Source organism: Pseudonaja textilis, chromosome 4 (assembly GCF_049901715.1).
Source record: "Pseudonaja textilis isolate UNSWEBS1 chromosome 4, rPseTex1.2, whole genome shotgun sequence".
In the NCBI taxonomy this organism is placed as follows: domain Eukaryota; kingdom Metazoa; phylum Chordata; class Lepidosauria; order Squamata; family Elapidae; genus Pseudonaja; species Pseudonaja textilis.
This window is the reverse complement of record NC_141993.1, coordinates 15058877-15082344: the sequence shown is the minus strand read 5'-3', so window position 1 is coordinate 15082344 and position 23468 is coordinate 15058877. Positions and strand designations below refer to the sequence as shown.

Below are 23468 nucleotides of genomic sequence, written 5' to 3'. Positions count from 1 at the left end.
CCCCCACACTCACACTCCCCCTAATCCACATGCTTATACATACTCACGTCTTTCCTAAGTGAAAGACTGCAAAAAAGATTGAAAAAAAACATTTTGCAGTCCATTCCTGAAGGAGGTATAGTAACTATTATTTGCCTATTGCAGATCAGTACCTTCATGTCAGTACCTTTTGATAGGAAGTAGCAAACACTAGATTGGATTGCCTGGGAGGCACTCAGCAATTTTAAAATAAAAACAGAAGCACCCCACCAATGCTAACCCTAATGAAGTTTACAAAGGAATCTGAGATTATTATTTTCTTTCTTTTATTTTAGATGCAGCTTTTCCACAGTTTCAAATTTTATTCAGTGACCCTTCTAATCCTCTCAGAAAGCTCTGTTTACTCTGGCAAAACTACAAGCCTAAATCCCTGAAGATTCAAGAGTGAAAGAATGGTCCTATGCAAGGAATGCTGACAGTGAAGCAAAGTTATACAGAAGCTGGATATTTCTTTGCTTGATTCTTACAACATCTGGCGTTCTTGCTCTATTCTGAAAGGAATCAGGACTCTACTGAAAACATTAACTTTAAAGCAAGGAGGAGCTGGAAGATTGTCACCTCAGAATGTTTATTTTGGGATGCTATCCTTCTGCTTAGGGCCTCCTCTAGGGCAAGCATAACTTCAGTTGGACTTCAGTCATGATCAGAATCCATCATTCCTTTACTCAACTTCTTTTTCCTTTAATTTATTTCAGAAATTGTGATGGAGTCAGTAGACTGCTGGGTAGCCAAAAGAGGTACAGGGGAGGTTGCCTCTATGAGAGCTGGGTTCAGAATTATAGGCAGAGACAAAGGTGGCACTCCCACTTGTAAGGGGGAGGCTAGTGGTTGAAGAATAAGAGGCTGCTGTGCCACTGCTGGAGGAATATCTGTAGCCAGGTTCATCTTTCCAGGTGTTGCTGGAGAGGCAAAATGTGATCCAAAGTGACTGGAAACGCAGGCATTCTCAGAATCTGCAGGGGGAAAAAAATAACAAACTTCTCATTTTTATGAGAGGGAAATTAGCCTCTATTACTTCCCCAAATTTCAACCAATTCATTCTGAGCTCTTCCAAGTCCTTCGAAAATGAATGTTCAGGTCTGCAATGAGGTTTTCTTGTATAATATCCATGTAAAATTTGTAGACATTATAGGAGAGGGGTGGTAGCCTACAGTGACAAAAATCAGAAGTCTGGGAGCTTCTTTCCCCACTAAAGAATTTTATTAAAAAGCACAAGCATTTGTGTGCTGCAGCTCACCATCAGAGAGCAGATCCTTAAACAGTGGCTGTTTAAAGATTTAAACGTGGGTGAATAGGAGGAATATAGGGATAGTCATCAAGTTGTCAAAGTCCTCATAACCTGTCTCACCTGTTGACCTCATCTTCATAACCAGCTATCTTTCTTGCCTTTTCCATTCCATCGCAGTATACATTTAAATCCCATCAATCCCACTCTAGCCATTCTTTGCATCTGATGAAGTGAAGTTTTTAATGAGCATAAGCTATGTTTTACTTTAACTGTATGATTCTCATTGGCCCAGTAAATAGGTTTTGATATATCCATTCTTGTATGTTATTCCTTGTATGTTATTCCCTGGTGGGATTAAAATATTTTTACTTCCGGTTCTGTGGGTGTGGCTTGTTGGGCATGGCAGGGGAAGGAGACTGTAAAATCTCTAGTCAGAGGTGGTATTTGCCGGGTCTCCAAACTCCAAACTACTCAAAATTTCTGCTACTGGTTCTCCAGAACTGGTCAGAACCCGCTGAATATCACCTCTGTCCTGGACCTCTTCTTCATTTCACACCCCACTTCAAAACCATTTTATTTTCATTTTTTAATTTAACTCAACCTTGCCTTTCTATGATAACTTTCCACCACCAGGCACATACTTTGGCTCAATTTGTAATTTGTCTCTGTAAAAGGGAGGTGGGGGGTCTAATCTACTGGGCTGGATTGTAAAGATTTAACTGATGTTTTTCATGCACTTTAAATTTTGTTTCTTAAATACTTATTTAAAAAACATTTTAAGAAAAAAGCAGAATAAATTTTTTTCTGAAGAATGAAACAAATGATTCATCCTTGCCTAGCATATTTCCCTATGATTATGTGATCATGAGCAGTGATTATTTTTTTCTTTTTTTTCTATTCTCTTATATTCATAGTCCATCTTGTAGAAAATATAGACCTACCACTGGCTGGTAGTTCTGGAAACTTCTCAGATGATACTGAATGAGTAGATGGTCTGGAATCCTCTTCAGAGGAATGGGTCTGAGCAGATATTGATGGTTTTGGAGAATGTACTTCTACTGGTAAGGTAGAAACTGGGTCTAAATAAAAACAGCAAGGAGCAGTATTATAAACATCCCTCAAATAAAGCTGCATTTCAGACTATGGCCCTTATGTATCTGCACAACAAACCATTAAAAACATGCAAAATACCCTAATACATACATTTTATTAAAACCCATTTGAAGCTAGAACTTGGATTTCTGTGATCAAACAAGTTTTAATATAACTATTAAATTATATTATTACATTATTTAATAATATAAGCAATTAAACTACAGGTGATCCTCATTAAATTGACCATTCATTTAGGGACCATTCAAAGTTAGGGTGCTAATCAAGTGGTAGCTAAACTGATCCTCAATATTTTAGCTATCCCAACATCCCCAACGTCATATGATCACATTCTGAATGCTTGGCTTTCAGAGTGTGAAAACTTACAACAGTTGCACTTTCTTGCAGTCATGTGATCACCATTTGCAAGATTGCTGCTGACTTCCCAGAATCAAACTCTGGGGAAACCAGCAGGGAAGGTTGCAAGTTATTTCAGTAAGTCACTTATACCCTCCACCACCTGGTAACAGCAATCCTTGTACCTTTAAGTAAGAACAATCCTTAATTCCATTTGTTGAGAAAGATACAGCTTACTAATGGTCAAGTGGATTATAGTAAAGCAAAGCCAGAACTGAGTTTCACGTGCTAAATCCCTAGGTATCACTTTCCCCTCCCAAACACTTCTCACTGTTGGTCCCCCACATTATCCACTCAGTTTTAAAAGAGTTGTTTTCAAACAGTCACCCCTGCAGTTGCATTCCTCTCCCATGGAGGGAGGACTCTTCATGGTTGAGGACTCTTCATGGTTTTCTTTCCATAGTTTCACTTTCCCCCAAGCATTTACGTTCACCCACCCTGATCCCAGGGTCCATGGAAGACTGGCACTGAATGACAGCAAAGCACAGGTATGTTCTGACAACCTGGCTCCACTGCACTCATAGTCCACCTTGTGGGCCACTCAGATACCTCTCCTGCCCAGAGCAGCAACCCCGGCACACAGTGTTCATGCAGTGATTTGCCTGGGACTTGCAATGACCTGGGATCCTCACTTCATGACCTCATCAAGAGTGCCAAGTTTGCCATCAGCAAATGATGTAGTCACATGACACCATGCTTTATGATAGCATTGCTTAGAAATTCTGGTCTCAATTAATGTTAATTAAGCACTACCTGTACATAGTGTGTTCAATATCCTCTATAGGAGTAAATTTTAGCTGATGTAATATCTTTTTAAATATAAGGTTATTTACATTTGATAATTTACTATGTCTTAGATACAATTAAGAGAATTTTATGAATTTTTTTAGTAAGTGTCAGACATAATAAATCAGGAACCTGAACGTTCAGCTGAATGCAAATATATTCCATGCAAGAATCTGAACTACTAATGGTTAAGGCAAATTGAGGGTAGATGGAATTCAAGAAGGGCTGGACTTAAATATTTTGTGGGTGTTTCCAAACTGATGGCGTGCTTCCTCTGGCTCAGCCTGATCATCTCCTACAGTAAATTTTTTATTAGTACCCTGTTTCTCCAACAATACGGCCTCCCCCAATAGGAAGTCCCAGCATGTTTTATAGGCATGAAATGAAATTAAGCCCCTCCCCCCAAATTAAGGCCTATATTAAAACATGCGAAATGGGGGGAATGGTGGGGGGGCTTGCCGTTAGGAAGTACTTTTTTTTTTTGTAACAAATTTTATTAATTTTCAAAGAGAATACACAGACAAACAAAACATAAAACATAAGAACATAGAACATCTTTTCTGAAAACTGCTTAACAAAGACATCTCATTTAAGTACAACATAGTTCTAAATTATCACGTTTCCACACACAATTTAATATGCATCTTATATATTCAACTTCATATCTTATTACTCTTTTCCAACTTCTCACTGTTTCTTCCTTTATTTCTGTTCAATTTTATTCATTAAACTTATACTTTCATGTATTTCATATTACTATATTTCATATTATTACTATTTCATATGTTCTTATCCAACATCATTAATCCTCAATAAACAAACATAAGCTAACAAAATACATAACATAAAAACATAAAACTTCTTTTTAGAAAGCGGCTTAACCCTGGGTTATAACTTTTTGTATAGACATAAATCAAATTCATGCTCACCTTATATACTATTTCATATCTTATTTAACATTCTATATTTTCCATATGTCTTCTCTCTTTTCACTCTCTTAATTCTATTTTATTTAATTAATCTCAATTTAAATCATTATTCTTGTATCTTTTGTCCGTTCTTTTTCAATTATCCATTTATCTTTCTCTTTAACACAAACTTTTTCCTGTAGTCACTGGTTGAAGTATGACACCTTTCTATATTCCCCCCGAATTTAACACTTAAAATAATACATAGTTTCTTTCTGATTCTGCTTAGTACATTCTACATAACATTTTAAAATATAAAACATAATGATCTTATAGTATATTAAAAATAATGTTCCATAACAAATTAGTTAATTAAACTAATTACACTTTAATTACACATTCCCTACAATATTCTATTAACACATATTTCAAATACAAATACTACCATACAATCTTGTGTACTTTTGCAGAATCTTTTTAGATTATGTTTTACCCTTTATCTCTAAAAAAACCCTGTTTATTAACATCTTGTTTTAAGCTTTTATAACTTCCCTTCACTTTTTCCCTTCCTTCCTTGTCAAATCTAACCTTTTTACCCCACCACATCTCTGAATCTCCAGCCTTTTAGTCTCCCCTCTCTGTTGTATTCCGCTTTTCTGTTGCTTTCTGACATTATATCAATTTTTCACCTTATTTTTCCCTTTCTTGGTTGATTTTTTAGAACTTAAATACTTCATTTTCTTCTCCTTTTTACCCTTTTCTTTCTCATTTAAAATCATATGTCCATTAAAGATGGCTTCTTCTTCATCATCCCAGCCTTTTTCTTGTTGCATTTCCTGAAAAGTAGAAATCGCCATTTCTAAAAAGCAAAGGATAGATCCAAAGGAACCCTTGCCTTCTTCTTCTTCTCTTAATTTTTCAAATTGCATTTTCAGTTCTTCAACAGATACCATTGTGATTTTTTTTTTAAACAATCCAAATGTTTTCTTAGTCTTTCAAAAGATAGTTAAAGTCCCAAAGTCATCAAGCAATCAAAGTCAGCACAATCAGCACAGTCTGTTTCATTTCGCACTTTCTTCTACTTTCTCTTCCTGGGGTAGAATTCAATTACACAATTCCAAGGTATTTTTGGAAGTTTTATTGCAATTTAATCTCTAATCTTATAAAACTCCAAGCAGTCTCCTTCAACAAACGTTGGTATAAATCATTTACCTCTCTTCCTTCCCACTTAAAGCAAAAAGATTTTAATTTTTAAATGTCAGTGTTTAGAAATCTAATGTCTTCAGTGTTTAGAAATCTAATGTTTCAAAGTTAGTACCTTCTGCTGCCAAAGCGGGTATTTCCAATTTCCATCTGTTGTCTCCGTGGGAAGGAAAGTGAGGAGAAAAAAAAAACTTTCCCTTTACTTTCCACCGCAGCTTAACAATCTTCTGGGAAACAATATATCACTTAAAAAGCCAAAGTTCCAGGGTATTCAGATGTTAATTGTTGTCCCGGTTCAGCCAAAAGCCTTCTCTTTCTTCACTTCCTCCTGCACACAGCTTGTCCGGCTGAGAGGTTCTTTGTGGCGGCCATTGCTGACCGCCACTCCACCACCTTTGGAAAAAGGAGTTAAGCCCGCTGGGAAGGGGGGGTGCGATATCCCCCGACCCCTGCCCGGATCTCCCCTCTCTTCAGTTATCCCTACAGGATAACTATAGCCTCCTAATCCAATTGGATCAAAGGCACTCCAGCAGCGAGCGCAGCAGGGATTGCGCACAAACGCGAATTCCTGCTGCCTCCGAAGCCTGACAAACCGGAACCCCGTTAGGAAGTACTTTTGTTGCATACCCGGATATGGTGCTGCCTGCGTTGACCCCAATACGAAGTGCCCCACTAATGCCGAGGTCAACATCCAAGCCGTCGCCACCCACCCACCTGAAGATGCAAAGGGGGGGGAATTAAGTCACCCCCGAAAAGACGGCCTAGCCATTTTTTCGGGGCTCAAAAAAAAAAAAAGACCCAGCCTTATTATATGAGAAACACGGTATTTTAAGATATTTTATAGATTGGGGTTATTTGTTTAAATTTAGAGGATGTGATTCTATTGTTATAATCTTTGCACTAAAAGAAAGTTGGAGGTCATTTTTATTATAAATTTGTTTGATGTATTATTTTTGTTTTTTATTCCCTTTCCCTTTTATGTTAGTATTTTAATGTTTGATGTTGAAATTTGATAAAGCTGAAATACCGACACATAAAAACAAATTAAATTTAGGAAGGTGATAAAAAGGAAATTGTTATTCCCAGCTTTAGACTGTGGATTTCCAAAACTCAAATAGTAGCCTCTTTCTAAGGGATCTTGGTCTAGAAATAATCATGTAACTCTGAGGTTTAAAGGCTCTGAATATACCTTGGATGACTGTCTGTTTGAAGAGTTCATCTCGTAGTTTTGGTAAAAAGCAGTCTATGCGCTCCCAGGTGATTTCCCACAGATCTGAGTAGCCTGTTCGTGAATCAGCATTATGGAATATCCCAGCTGTGTCCATTACTAGCAGCATATTCTTCAGTGATTCAGGGATGGCTTCTGGCTGGAAGGCAAAACATATTTATATTTTCAGGATCTGCAGCTTCCTGCAAAGTTGCCACTGAATTTTGATGGCAAGAAGCAAATATCATTACTTGGAATTGAATTTTAGAACAGAAAATTTGGCATCTTTCTACAGTTAACCCTACAACTTTGCTTGAGTTGCCAGGAAATGGGAGAGAGCTGCAGCAGTACCTGACAATAGTACAATACTAATTACTTGTCTGTTTTTCATGAAACCTAATTTACATCCAAAGTTAGACTGTTTTAATAATTTTTCCTTATGCTATCTCATGATAGCATAACAATACATTTTAATTGTGTCTAACTGTCCTGAATTTTTGATATTCCAATCATGGTCTGATGGTAGGGGCAGAGACTCTCTGCTCCTGCCACCATTATCCCTCACTGCCTGCCGTGCTTGAAATCTTAAGACAATGTTAAAATCCTCTTTTTGTTCTCTTTTACCCTAGATATAGCACCACTGCTGTTTTAGACCAAACTGCTTCTTTACCATGATTGCTGGTATGACACATGGGACAAAATATTTTTGATTCCTGAGATTATCATCCAATAGGCAGTGAATGAAAAGCCATAATAGAGATATCAATAGAAGACTACCCTTTTCTCTGATCATTTTAGATTCTGTTTCAACTGGATGGAACAGGAGGAAAGGGGAAATCATCTATCATCTCCTTATCCTGTTTGTTAAAATAAACAGTTAATTTCCTTTCTTTGAAACTGAAAAACTCTACATTTCTCCTTTTTATTTTTCCAAGCAGAGTGCATTCTTGCAATGGATATTGCTATCACATCTGCTTATGAAGTGGTGAGCTTTTTGTTACCTAGCTGAGAATAATAGAAAATACTGTAATGTATAATTCTGTATGTTTACAGGATGGGGAAAGGAGAGAAGTGGGACAGAATGAATTAAATAATTGTTAATTAAAATACTACATTTATTATTAATCCAATTTTTATGAATGGGTTTCCATACATAAATGTGGCACTTAGTCTAATTAAGGCTGCATGACCTTGATTATGTTTTTTTTCTTCCAACCTTAGTCTTCACATGCTATTGAGAAATTGGTGAAGTAAAAAATTGAACTTGGCAAAGAGAACTACTAACAATTAAAGATAGCCTCCACTTACTTACCAACAAGTCACTGGAGCCAGCGTGCATGTATTTATCCATGAAATCCAATATTGTCAGCCATAAAGCAGCAAATGTTGGGAGAGAGAGGAGTGGGGACAAATGTTGCAAGAAGACCTAAACAGAAAATACAGTGAGACTTTAGTTTGGGTGGGATTCAGCAAGATTATTGTCCGCAGTGACTTTCATGTGATGTTAAAAAAAATTTTTTTTCCCAAATCAGTGACCAAGTTGCACACTGTTCTTTTATTCTTAATAAAAAATGAAAACCAACTGAGTTGGTTAACTATTTTTTATAATTTCACATAAAACATACCTAGTCCTTTTAAGTTGAAAAAAAGTTCCCCCACGAATTTATAGATAGAATAGAAATAATTAAATATGTATATTTAAATAATGTTTGTAGCAAAAAATATTGTCTCTTTTTTAAAAACTTGTATTGCCTCCCAAAGGAAGCTGTGAGGCAGTTTTCCAGTCCTATAAGTGCTCTGATAAAAGTAAACAAATTTGCTTTTGTTCTTCAGTGACAGAACCTGTTGGACAGTCTCCATAGCAATGGGCCTAAATTCTGGATCCAATTTTCATTTTCATCTGCTTAACAGGAACAATCATTTTTATTTTCTTAACAGGATTCTTCATTACAATTCAGTCAGAAATCATCTTCTGAAAAGAGAAGTAGCCTTATACCTTGGAGAGTAGAGTTGAAGCTCTCATTCTGGTCTCTTCCATCCCTCCAATATCTGCTGGGCTAATATTTTCCAGAAGTTTGGTCAACAAAGGAAACAGAACCTATTGATCCAAGGTGTGGAATTTGCTAATAGTTAAGAAAGAAAACTCTAATACTGTATACAGGCTGCAATCAAATCAGGAGTTAAGTACTAGTAGATCGGCAGAGGAAGCAGATTGACTCATCAATAAATAGTATTAATAAAATAAATTTCCACCCACAGGCCAAAAATAGGCACTGTTGCCTGTTAGTCTCCTTCACTTTATATATCATACCAAAAGCACATAATTCAAAAATCGCTTTCATAGCCAATTTTATAGGCATAGCCAAAAGGGTCTACAACTCAACACAGTCAACTCGCTGCAAACAACTTGCCACAGGACAACAGTTATACTACTAATAATAAGAAATAGTCAAATATAATAAAGAAAGGATGTCAAAGGAGGGACAATTAAAATGTGAATGACAAAAATTAAAATAATTTTTAAAAATTATTTCAATAATTAAACTGAATTGTTGAATTGTCCTGCAGAGAGTTGTCCTGTGGCGAATTGCCCATGGCAAGTTGTCTCGCAGTGAATTGGCAAGTTGTCCCATTCTGTAGCCAAGACAACCAGTAAGGCACCAGGCTTGTGATGAATACTAATCCCATCTTAGCCATGAAAGCCATCTGGGTAATTTTTGTCTGTCATTCTTTCTTAGCCCAACCCAATTCACAGGGTTGTTACTGTGGAGAAAGGATGATGGAAGATGTACATGTAGTCTTTGGCTTATAACTATTTGTTTAGTGACCATTCAAAGTTACAACGATACTGAAAAGAGTGACTTATGATTATTTTTCATATTTATGACTGGTGCAGCATCCCATAGTCATGTGGTCAAAATTTGGATACCTGGCAACTGGCATGTATTTATGACGGTTGCAAGTGTCTCAGGGTCTTGTGATCACCCTTTGCAATCTTCTGACAAGTAAAATGGAGTAAAATGGAGAAGCCAGATTCATCTTACAATCATGCTACTAACTTATCAATTGCAGTGATTCAATTTAACTTTAGCCTAACAACTATGACAGGAAAAGTTGCAAAATGGGACAAAACTCACTTAATAAATTGCACTGGAAATTTTGGGCAAAATTATGGTCATAAGTCAAGTACTATGTCAAGTACTATGTTTACCTTGATTTATAAAAATAATAAAGGCCAGTATATTTAAAGATAATAAAAGCCAGTATATTTATCTTTATTATTTTTATAAATCAATAAATAAAAATTTGAATTTTTTGCTGAAATGTTAAAATGAAGTTTCATCCAAACCTCACACTTACAATATGCAGTACTAATTTGCAATACCATTTGATACCATCACACATATACATTATACATTATGTATATACATAATGATATGTATATACATTACCTTATTGAAACAGGATTCCCATTCCAAAGCATCGAGAGCTTGTAAATCATGCACAAGAAGAGCCCGCTGCAGGTAGGTCAGTGCCTGCATCCGTACTTGTCGTCTTGCATCATAACACAAACAAGCAATGCCTGTATAGAAGACAAAATGATGTGAAAAGAACTATATATTTACTCTTGGTTAATAACCTTAAATCCAACAAGGAGTCGATATTGACTTCATAGCTCTTTTCACCATTAACAGCCTATATTTACAGAGATATAATTGCAAAATGAATTAGGTACAGATCCGTTTGCACAAGTGTTTCTTTCCTCTTAGGTGCAAATCTGTTTGTAAGGATATTTTTTCTTTATTTTCTCTCCATATTTATGATGATTTATAAGGATTACAGTATTAACTAAATAATCATGAACAAATTGAATATGAATTTTTATATATTTTGAATGATCCTGAGAAAACTTGAGTGATCAAGTATACAGAGCTGTTTACAACTATCACTGGGACGATTGTAAACTTTTACTGCATGGATGCTATGCTTTTATTTTATTTTATTTATATACTTTTATATACTTTTAATGTGTTTGTGTGTGTTTGTACTATCTTTTTACACTAACAGCAAGGTGGTATTTTATTTTTTACTCTCAGATGAGATACCATTTCAGCTGAAATTTTGTTTCTTTTCAAATTTTATTCATCTATCATTTTTTAATACATACATGGATTACAAACTACATCAAGATGGCAACACCAAAATTAGTCATAGGAAGGACCAAAAGGAGAACTTCTAGAACGAGAGTGAAATTTCCTGAAAGTGTAAACAATTAACCAAATGGAATGGCTTGACTTCAGAAATTATGGTTGCTCTATCATTGGAGGTTTTTGAGAGGAGATTGGACAGCCATTTGTTCAAAATATTGCCCTTCAATTCTGTTACTCTAGTATCCTAGAATACTAACATTTAAGAAAGAAATTTCAGTTTGAAATTTCTTTTTAAAAAAATCTTCTAAATTTTGGGGAATTTAAAAAATACTATACTTTTTGAAAAAAAAATCCTTTTAATGAAGTGGCCTGATGGCCCACCACCATGAAGTGGTGATCCAGCTCAAAGGCGTACCAGCATCGCAGCCAAGAGGCAGCGCAGCTGAGAGACAGAGAGGCAGCCTACCAAGCCAGCCTGGCAGCTGAGTGGAGGCAGTGCTGTGCAAATAGAGGCAGATCAGAAGCTGTGTGAGCAGCTGAGCAGCAGTGGTGCAGAGCTAAGTGACAGAGGAGCAGAGTGTCCATAGCAGCAACTGAGAGCACAGCAGCAGAACAGCTGAGCAGCAGAGCTAAGTATGACAGTGGACCAGAGTGCCCACAGCAGTGACTGAGAGCAGTGGACCAGCTGGGCAGTTTACTTTCTATTAAACTAAGATAAAATGATAAGAGGAGAGGTGGAGAGGGGAAAGATAAGTCATAGAAAAAGAAAACAAGACTGGAGAAAGTAAAAGGAGATTAAAGAAAGATTAAAGAAATTAGGAGGAAAACATCACCAAGGGCATTGGCCCACAGCAAATTTGGCTGCTGAGAGAGAAGCCCAGCTGCACCTGAGAGGCCTACCCAAGAGACCCATTTAAGTGGAGAGGCAAAATGAACTGGTGGAGAACAAAAAGGCAAGCTGGTGAGTGAGTGCGGCCAGTGGCAGAGCAGAGAGGAGAATCAGCCATGGGGCAGAGAGGTGAGCCAACTGAGGGCAGCGCAATGACCAGCAGAGAACAAAGATTGGTGAGCTGGTGAGATAGCGGAACAGGGAAGAGGAGAGCTGGCTGCAAAGGGTGGACCATCTAGGCCAGGGTTGCCAACCTTTTAGACATCAGGGACCACCAAACTCATACTTTTAAATCCCAAGGATCGCTAATATGAATTTTTAAAAGAAGATAATATACAGTATTTAATATACATTTTATTTTTTATAGTAAACATGATATAAAATGTATGCTTATTTAATTATAACAAAATCATAAATGTTTAATCATAACAAAATAAAATGTTTATTGTAACAAAATTATTAAAGTTAGTGCAATTATTACAAAATATCGAAGCATTTAAATATTACACATTTTTAGGGTGATGCTTGTTTGAAATAAGTTTATGGATTTTTGGCTCTAATGATGTTACTACAAGATGGAGAGTTGTTTTTATTTCAAGATGAGACCGGTGCCGAGTTTTAATTGCTGTGACAGATGAAAATGTCTTCTCGCACAATATGTTGTTGAAAATTGAATCAAAATTTTCATTGCTTTTTCACTCAGCAATGAGTATTCACTTTTTATGGTGAGCCAGAAATGAGGTCTTGAGATGGATGGATGGAATTTAGCTTTGAGGCAGTCGTCGGATGATAAATAGATGAGGCTTTCTTTTTCATGCATACTTAAATTGCTATCTTCAATGTTTCCTGCAAATGGATTGAGGGGTAGGATTGAAATTTTTAACAACCGGTTCTGTGGGAGTGGCTTAGGTGGTGGGCATGGCTTGGTGGTCATGTTATTGGCTGGGTGTGGCCAACTCAATATCACTCTGGTATCAACCACCTGAAATTTACATTGTATTTAATCAGCTGACCTGTCAGGAATTGATACTATCTTCTTAAGTTTCTTATTCTTCTTGGCACCTGCTTCAGCACTACAATTTCTTTGTCTTTATATTGCAGTGGTTCATCTCTTGCTTTTTTGAGTATTTCAACTCTTATCATCTTCTTAACAAATCTGACATGTACTTCTCTTGGGAGATTATGTCTTCTTGCATAATTTGTGTGTATTCTGATGTTTCATCAATCTCTGCCTGCATTTTGTGTTTTGTGATCTGTAAGCTGTTTGCCAACAGTTCTGTCATTATGTTCGTCCTTTCCCCCCTCTTTTATATTTTGAAAACTCAGAAAGTAAACAGCCTTTTCCATTAGCAATGAAATCACATTTTCCTCCAGCTCTTTATTTTCCGGTGTTAGCCTTTGATTCATTTCTTCTATTTTTTCTGTTTGTTCTGATTTCACTTCTATTATGTGAATCCTTTGTTTGTTTATTTGTTGAAAATTCCTTATTCTTTTGTCCATATTTTGTATTGTTTCTTTCACCTTTCCAAACTTACTTTCTCCTCATTGTGATTTTTCGTTATGGCCTCCTGTAAGGATTGAAACATCATCATCATGTCTTTTTGGAATGAATTTGATTTTTCTGATTGCAACATACTTTCAATTGACCTTTGATTTGATGGAGCTGATGATGATGATGATGCAGATGATGGTGCAGATGATGTTTTCTTTCCTAATTTGCTTAGATTTGGGTTACTTGCCATTTCTGCTTATGTCTATTGATAAAGTTAATTCAAAACTTAATTTAGCAAAATACACCACAATACTCCCCCAATCAGTTCCTGATTTTAATTTGTTAGAAAACCAAGGAGAGAACACCTCCCTTCTAATTCCCAACCAGTTTCAGGGTCTCATAACTTTTATAATCCATAGGGTCAGTCCAAAGGTCAATCCCAGTTAACCTTAACAATTGCTTCTTTGCAAACAATTGTTTTTGTTTCTTCTTCTCTCAGTAATTAGTATTTGTAATCCACAAGGCCTGGATGAAAATCCTTAAGGAAAAAACAACTCAAGAAACATGGGGGAGGGCAGAGCTGGCGTCCTGGCAGTTGGACAGGAGATCTTGATTCTCCAAGATCACCGTTGTTATCTTAGCTGCTGGTCAGTCCCCCATGGACCTAAACCGTCCCGTAGAGATGGTGATTGGCAAGGGCACGTCATGTTGATCCCAGGGACATCATAAAGTCCCTGGTTAATCCAGGGAAAGCCCTTTTTGCCAGCGGCGGAGAGGCAGCCTCCCAAGCTGCTGAAGCTGGGACAGCTCCGGAATGGAAGAGATTGGAAGAAAAGGTGTCAGTTTGGTGAGATGAACTTTTACTTATTATTTCTTGGAGAGAACACCCTGAAAAAATGAAAGTGGATTAAAAGTGAAGAGGAAAGAATTTAAGTGGGGGTATTAATTATCAAAGTGAAAGTTTTGTCCTTTTTTCCCTTTTTATTGGAATTTTGAACTTGGCAAAGCTGTTTTACTTTTTAATCTTTTTATTTCTGTTTGTATTTCCTTCTCCTTTTTGAACAATCCTTTTGAAAATTCTTTTTTTGATTAAGACTCTTCTGCTTGATTTAAGATTTATTTCTCTCCCTTTAAAAAAAAGGGGTGGGGGAGAGATTCTACTTTTTCTTTCTTTCTTGGAGTTCCTGATTGTAGATTGAGGAGGGGGTAGTGAAAGTGAAGGAAAGTAAGTAGCACTGCCACCCAGAGGCTTGGATACATTGGTTCTTTTTCCTTTCACTAGTTTGTGTTACGATAAAGGACTCGGAGCTGTGTATTGGAAAAGATAGAGATGAGGATGGCAATTCAGGTGCCCATTTCTGAACAGATAGTTGGAGTCTGGAGTTGAAGTTGAAAGAAAGAAGATTGAAGTGACCTTGAAAAATTCTGAGCTGATTTATCAAAGAGCCTTGGATATTAGGCGGCAGAGGCTTCTTTTATATTAGAATTGCTTTTTACCTTTTGCTTCCCTTTCTATCCCACCCCCACTAGTGGGGCTCTTTTTCTCTCTCTCTAATTGGATTTTAACTTTTTAAACCAGGAACTAAAATATAAACCTTTTATTTTGTGTGTGTGTGTGGGGGGGGGGGTTGGACTATCAAGAGGAACACATAGAATATTTTTCTTTTTTCCCTTTTTATTTTTTACACCTACCATTGCAAATAATTGGATTAAGGTATACAAGTGCCTGAAGAGTATCCTTTTCCTTTTTTCCTTTGGAATGGCAACTGTTTGTCTTCATTCTTTTTTTCTTTTTTCTTTTCCCTCTTTTTTTCTTTTTTCTCTCTTTCTTTACAGATAAGCATTACAAGATGAGTAGAAAGACAACAGCCCCAGCTTCTTCGATACCAACCCCCTCACCATCTGGAGGACAACGATCTATACAGACAATATTAGGAGAAAGAGAAAGAGAAGGAAGTGACATTACAGATGATCATGCAAGGAATTCAGAAAATGACCAAAAAATTGAAAAGACAGATGAAAAAGTGGAAAATATTCAACAGATGATGATGAAATATGAAGACAGATTCAAAAAAAATGAAGAAGAAGATATACAAAGAGAACATTGGAGATATTGATATTCGTTTGAGCAATATTGAGAAGGGCAGGGGTGAATCATTAGGATAGGAAATGGACACATCAGAATTTTACTTAAGATTTCAAAATATAGAAGAATGGAAAGGTGAAAACCTTGCTGAAATAATGCCAGAAATATTGGCAGAAGCACTGGAAATAACTAAAGAAAAGATGATGGATGGGATGGATGAAGTGTTTCGTGTCTACAGAAGATATGCAATGAGGAATAGAGTACCAAGAGAAGTTCACATCAGATTTATTAAGAAGAGTATTAAGACGCAGATACTCCAGGTGGCGCGAGAAAAAACAGTAAAATATAAAAATAAAGAAATTGTGGTGCTGAAACAGATACCAAGAAGAGTAAGAGAGATGAGAATATTTATTCTTGACTAAAGAGCTACTTAAAAGAGGAGTAAACTATAGATGGTTGATGCCAGAAGGCCTTTTGTTCACTTGGCAGGAACAAAAAATTGACATAGTTGGAAAAGCTGAGCTATTCTACTTAGAATACTTTAGAGAAAAGAAGGAAGAAGAAAGGAAGGAAGAGTCACTAACTGAATTTCAAGGGGAGTCTATAGCAGTAATTGAAAAAGAAAAAGAAGAAGGTGCAGTAGGCGGTGAACCCAGAGAACAATGAGAATTGAGATCTACTAGAGCAATAAAACCCTCTTATAAAGCTTAACATGGATGAAAGAAAATTGATTACGATTAACATAAATGGACTTAATTCAGCTATTAAAAGAAGAAAAATATTTCACAAATTAGATAAATTAAAATTTGATATAATCTGCTTACAAGAGGTACATATTAAAAAGCAACATGAATATATACTAAAACAAGAAAAATTAGGGAAATTATTCACATCGCTGGCACAATCGAAAAAAAGAGGTGTGGCATTATATATTAAAGAAACAAGACTTTAAACAGAAAATAGAGAAAGAACTTGTTTTCTTCTTCAAAAAAAATAGAAAAGAGGATACATCTTTACAGAATCTCTGGGACACGATGAAGGCCTACACAAGAGGCTTGATAATAGATTATACTAGGAGAAGAAACATAAAACAGAAAAAGACATTTAAGACATTAGAGGATGACTATAAAAGACTGGAAAAAGACTTACAGAAGTCCCCACAAAAAAAGACATTAAAAATAAAATGGATGTAATTAAACATAAAATGGGACTAATGGAAAAAGAGGAATTAGCACAAAAAATTAAAAGTGTGAAACAGAATTACTTTGAAGATGCAACTAAACCAGGCAGATGGCTAGCTTATAAATTGAGAAAGGAAAGTGAAGCAAGAATAATTAACCAATTGATAAATAAAGACAGGTTTGTTATGGAAATGAGGACAAGAAAAAAATTATACAAGATTACTATGGGAAACTATATTTTCAAGAGAATATTCAAGAAGAAAAAATCAAGCAATATTTTCAGAAAGTGAATTTACCCCAAAATATTGAAACAATGTTAGAAGGAAATATAACAATGATGGAATTAACAGAAGCCTTAAAAAAACAGAATGTTGGGAAAGCTCCAGGTCCAGATGGGTTGCCAGCGGAATTCTATAAGACTTTCCAGGAAATATTGAATTTTCATCTTCTAGAAGTTATGAATGAAGTTATGTTAAAGAAGAGAACACCAAAAACATGGTCAGAAGCATACATTACACTTATATTGAAGGAAGGTACAGACCTGCAGCAAGTTAAAAATTATAGACCTATATCTTTATTGAACTCAGACTATATAAAATCTTTGCTTCAATTTTGGCAGAAAGACTAAAAAGATACTTAAATAATTTTATTCATACTGATCAAAATGGATTTCTGCCAAAGAGACAAATCAAAGACAATGTGAGAATCATTTTGGATACTCTGGAATGAAGCACACCCTGAGAAGCAAATGGCCTTGATGTTTTTAGATGCTCAAAAAGCCTTTGACAATTTGAGTTGGTGATTTATTTTACTGCAACTGATACAAATGGGCTTTGGTAAGAAATTTGGTAAGAAATCCAAGCCATTGAAACAATATATCATGAACAAACTGCAAAGGTGATGGTGAATGGAGAATTAACAGAATCCATAAGAAAAGGGAAAACAGAATCCATAAGAAAAGGGACAAGGCAAGGCTGTCCATTGTCACCTCTGCTGTTTGTGTTGGAAGTGTTGAACAGGAATATCAGAGAAGAAAAAGAAATAAAAGGAATGAAAATTAAAAAGGGAGTAGCATAAATTGCAAGCTTTTGCAGATGACCTGGTATTTATATTAGAAGACCCAATGGAAACAACACCCAAATTAATAGAAAAAAATAGAAGAATATGGAAAAGTAGCAGGTCTGAGAATAAATAAAGACAAAACAAAGATATTAACAAAGAATATGTTAAGACATTAAAAATACAGGTCACGAACAAGGTTAAATACTTAGGGATTTATATTACACCAAGATGCAGTACCCTAAAGGAAGATAACTATGTTAAACTCAAACAGCAGATTGAGACAGACTTGATGAAATGGGAAAACATTGCAACTATCGTTGATTGGGAGAATACCTACAATTAAGATGAATATACTGCCTAGAGTTTTATATTTATTCCAGACAATTCCTATTCGATTAGGGAAAGAGTTTTTTGAAGATTTAAATAGAATTGTGTTGAAATATATTTGGCAGGGCAAAAAAGCAAGAATAAAATTAAAGCTGTTACAAGATGCAAGAATAAGAGGAGGGTTTGCCTTGCCCAACTGGGAGCTGTATTACTAGGCAACAAGTTTGATGTGGGTAAAGGAATGGACAACACTAAGGAACAGTAGATTATTGACTTTAGAAGGCCACGACTTGCTGCTGGGATGGCATGCCTTTCTCTGGTATAAGGGAACTAAAGCACAGGGGTATTTTAGAAGACATTATATTCGTGAGGCATTGTTTTTGAGCTGGGAGAAAATTAAAAGACAATATTACTTAAAAATTCCAACATGGATATCAACTATTGAAGCTTTTTCTTATCCAATAATATATAAAAAGGAACAAACAGTTATATATGGGGAGTTATTGAATGAAAAGGGTGAACTTAAATCTATGCAAACATTGCAAGAACAAGGTGTAAAAATGAATTGGCTTTCTTATTTGCAAATACAATCTAGGTTTGATAAAGACTCCAAGGCAAAAGGTATTTATGATAAGTTGACTGACTTAGCTAAAATTTTGATGGGTACTGATGAAAAGGTAATTAAAAAACTTTATGGATATCTATTAGAATTTAAACTGGAGGAGGAGCAAGTTAAAGAAACGATGATTGCTTGGGGGAAAATTTTTGGATATGGGATTGATTTAGAAAAATGGCAAAAATTGTGGTCTCAAAATTACTAAATGACAATGTCAACTGCACATAAAGAAAATTTGTATAAGATGTTTTACAGATGGCACCTACCCCCCGACGAGACTTGAAAGAATGTTTAAGAATAAAGTGGATAAATGCTGGAAATGTCATCAGATATTCATATTACCATATGTGGTAGACATGTTCAGATGCAAAGAAATATTGGACTAAAATCCACACATGGTTGGAAAAAATGATAAAACAGCATACAGACTTTAAACCAGAGATCGTTTTATTGGGAGTCATACCAGATATATATAATAAAGAACTGAAATATTTGATTGTAAATGTCTTAACAGCAGCTAGAATTGTATTTGCGAAGAACTGGAAAAATGATACGACCTATGCAGGAGGAAGTTATCAAAAAAATTATGGACTGTGCTGAAATGAGTAAACTGACATTTGAAATTAGAGAACAAGAAGATAAGCAATTTTATATGATATGGGATTTGTTTTATGGTTGGATAAAAAGGCATGGTAATATAATAGATATATAATTTTGTGATAGAAATCTAATAGATTGATATAAAACATAATACAGATATATATAACCACTGGTTGAAAGTATAACATAAATTTTAAGATAAAATTTTAAGATAAAACATCTCATATAAAACGATGGAATACATAGTTTAGCCATGGATGATTAATAACTGGTAAATATATAAACATATGTTAGTTTGACAATGTGAAGATTGATATAAATTGTGACTACAAAAGTATAGCACAAAAGATACGTAACCAACTGGAAGAGGATTGTGTATGTGTATGTTTGTGTTTAAAAATAAAAAACTTTATCTAAAAAAAAAGAAACATGGGAAACTGAAAAATATGATCATAAAAGTCCAGTCCAGCACAATACCACTGAAAAAGAAAAACAAGAAATCCAAGAAGAAACCAGCATGTCTGCACAAATTGAAAGACAAAAAAGATAAGGACAAAAAATGGAAAGAAGGACACATAACGCAGAATATCAGCAGATAGCAAGAACCTGCAAAGACAAAGTCAAGAAAGCAAAGCCCCAAAATGAACAAAGACTTGCAATAAAAGTCACAATAATATTAATAAAAGTTTCTTCCAACATATACCATATTTTTCGAAATATAAGACACACTTTTTCCACCGCCAAAAGTGGGTGGAAATGTCTGTGCGTCTTATACAGCAAATGTTGCTGAAGCCCTACTCACTCGCTGGCCTCTGCCATCCAGCAATTTGCCTCCTTGCAGCAAACAGAAAACAGCCTGTTTCAGCTTCAGCTTCAGCTGATTAGCACAAGCAATCTGCCAGTTGGATCACCCTCCTGATGATCAGCTTTTTCAGGCTGCAGGGTTTGCCATTGCCTATTGCCACCTCCACGCACCCTATTTTCCACCTCCGCACGCCTCAGTTTTGACTTCCATGTGCCCCATTTCCTGCCCATTCCAATCCCCACCGCCCAGAACGTGCTGAAAATGGGATGTGGAGGCCTAAAAAATGGGGTGCAGTGGCCCAAAAGGGGGTCCCTAGATTGCATTAACTTTTTTAAGCTTTTTTGGCAGCGGCTGCACACTGCTGGCTCATGCTTAAGTGATTGTCTACTAGGACACCAAGATCCCTCTCACAATTACTGCTTTTGAGCCAGGTTTCACCTAAAATGTACTTTTACATTTGGTTTTTCCTGCCTATGTGTAAAACTTTACTGTTCTCTACATAAATTTCATTTGGTTAGATAGGGCCTTGTGTTCAAGTCTGTCAGGATTTATTTGAATCCTGAGCCTATCATTTGAAATGTCTGCTATTCCTGGCAGGTCATCAGCAAATTTGACCCCTTTTATTCCCTTATCTAAGTAGTTTGTGAAAATATTGAAGAGTGCCTAAGACGGAACCTTGTGGGACCACACTGCTTACTTCCCTCTATGTAAATGAAGTATCATTAAGGACTACTTGTTGAATGCAGTTTGTCAAGCAGTTACAAATACACCTAGTGGTGATGGTGTCTATTTCAAATTTTTTCTGCTTACCAAGAAGTAGGTTGTGATTTACTTTGTCAAATGCCTTATTGAAATCCAAGTATACTACCATGTTTCCATGAAAATAAAACCTGGTCTTATTTTCTTCTTGGCTTGAAAATAAGCACCTGGTCTTATTTTCAGGGAGGACATGAAGGAGGAGGCGAGTGCGGAGGCCAACAGGAGTGGGAGTGCAGCTACTGATGGCACCACCCTTTCTGTCCCAATGTCCGCTTGCCTCTTGAAAAAAACACCTTTCTTCTGTTGGTTGGGTGGCCTATAGTATGCACCTATGACAGTGTCATTCTTTTTTCCTTTTATATTGACCCACGTGAATTCTATGAGTTTTCTTCCTTGGTTTTGTGCTTTTCTGTAGAGTGATCACTTACATATAATGCAACTCCACCTCCTCTTTTGTTAGGTCTGGTTTTTTTTAATAGTTTGTATCCATCCAATGGTACATTGCAATCTTGAGTTTCATGCCACCAAGTTTCAGTAGTGGCAACTACATGATACCTATTTTCGTATACCAGTACTTCAAGTTCACCCTGTTGTTCCCTAAACTTTGACTGTTAGTGTATAGGCATTTGAGTCCTTTATGGCTGATCTTGGGCATGCTCTTACTTTGAATCTGAATTTTTCTTCTTTCCCATCACTCTCTAGCTCTTTGTTTAATTGGTTGTCTTGGGGTTTGTGGTTGGAATTAAGTTCCAAAGAGCCTAAAGATTATTCCCCCTCCCCCCTCAACTTTATTTTAAAGACCTTCAGATAAATTGAGCCAGTCATTTTCCAGATACATTCTTCCCAGTTCTTGTGCAGTACAGACCATCCCTTGCCAAAAACTATCCTATACAGGTAGTTCACTTGGTGACCACTTGAAATTCCAATGGACACCCCCTCCAAAGATACTTACAACTCAATTCTGAAGTTTGGAAAGACAACTCTCCCCACGGTCATGTCAGCATATTTCAGATACTTGGCAGATCATGGCTGTTTGCAGCATCCTACAGTGATTGCAATTTATATTTTTGCCAAAAAACAGGCATTTACTTCTGGTTTTGGCAGAAATGCCCCATAGTAAACAGCAGGTTTGTAATGACCACAGCAGTTGATTAACAACCATGGATTCATTAATTACTGTGATTTTCTTAATGGCTGCTGGAAAAAAGTCTATAGAATTGGATTGGTCATGGGATGGCCCATTTTATGACCATCATGACTTACAACAGGTTCCATTACAATCATAAGTCTAGGACTATCTGTAATATTCTAGGTTGTGTTAGCTTTACCTTGCAACAATGGGCACCAACAATTGAGCCATAATGCTCGAGAATTTGCTTCTATTTTCTTCTCTGGAGTTTGCAGATGCTGCTGCTCTTCCGCCCAAGAACTGTAGATGGTAGCAGCTCGTGTATGAAGGGTATGCATTAGATCCAACAGCTGTAAAATAAATAAAAAACTTTCACTACAACCTTTCATGTAGTGAGCATTTGAAGTTACAGTGCACTGAAAAAAGTGGCTTATGACCATTTATCATACTTAGGACTGTTTCAGCATCCCCACATCACATGCTCAAAATCCGATACTTGGCAACTGGCTCATTTCATGATAGTTAGTGTTCTGGGGTCATGTAATCACCTTTTGCAACCTTCTCACAAGCAAAGTCAATGGGGAAGCCAGATTCACTTACCAACCATGTTACTAACTTTGTCAGTGTTCCAGAAAAACTCGACTCCAACAGATAACTCCAAACCAGACATGTTCTCAAAGTTCCCTTTTATTAGAGCAGTGAACTGGCACATCTGGGAAATCCCAAATCTGAAAATCCCAGGTTTCCCTCCAATAAGTAAAATATTATAAATCTACCTCCTGCTCCCATCATTCCATCACATGCCCCAATCACCCTCCGTCTCATCTTGAGACGTCCCCGCTACTACTACTCAGCTAGTTGCAGGAACAACATGACCTTGACTCTAAAGAAGAATGCTATTATGGTTACATACGCTCCATGAAATTCCCCCCTCCCATCTTCCCAGGCTCAAGAATGTGGCAGCATGGAAGCTTCTGGTGCTAATATCCAAAGCTGACAACTTAGTAATTAAAGTGATTAACAACTTTGGCAACAAAGGTTGTAAAATGAGACAAAGCTCATTAACTGTCTTTCCTAATAGTGGAAATTTGGGGCTCAATTGTAAGTCAATGACTATATATTTAGGATGAAGTTTTCTCTTCCTATTCATTTTATATTATGAAAATAAAATATACTCTTGCAAAAAGGAAAAGTTTGAAGTCTCAACAGATGTAGATGAAGACACAATAAAATGTGTGGATGGATGGATCGTTCCAGGGTGCTACTGAATGCCAAATACATTTTTAAAACAAAAACAAAATTATGTCTTTAAAATATTTCCAGATTGCATTTTGAGGGAAGTTCCTCTTACATAGTTTTTATTAAGAATACCTTTCTTGGATATTTAATAAATGGACACCTAACATTAGAATCATCATTAAAAAGACACAACAAAGAATGTTGTCCCAAAGGTGCTTTTTTTCAAGAGGCAACTGGGCTTTCTTGTTGTGC

At 36.2% G+C, this 23468-nt stretch overlaps 1 protein-coding gene across 4 annotated transcripts in view; it reads right to left on the bottom strand.

The window, feature by feature from the left end:
* Positions 1 to 288: 288 nt before the first annotated feature.
* GBF1 (golgi brefeldin A resistant guanine nucleotide exchange factor 1) overlaps positions 289 to 23468 on the bottom strand; it is a 324935-nt gene continuing 301755 nt past the window's right edge. For all 4 annotated transcript variants that reach the window (XM_026710970.2, XM_026710972.2, XM_026710971.2 and 1 more), the window contains exons 34-40: positions 22177 to 22327; positions 10333 to 10463; positions 8877 to 8978; positions 8193 to 8306; positions 6863 to 7040; positions 2209 to 2346; positions 289 to 992 (exon numbers count right to left, since the gene is read on the bottom strand). In XM_026710970.2, the coding sequence (XP_026566755.1) occupies positions 721 to 992; positions 2209 to 2346; positions 6863 to 7040; positions 8193 to 8306; positions 8877 to 8978; positions 10333 to 10463; positions 22177 to 22327 (1086 nt within the window). In that variant the 3' untranslated portion in view covers positions 289 to 720. The remainder of the gene's footprint in view (positions 993 to 2208; positions 2347 to 6862; positions 7041 to 8192; positions 8307 to 8876; positions 8979 to 10332; positions 10464 to 22176; positions 22328 to 23468) is intronic.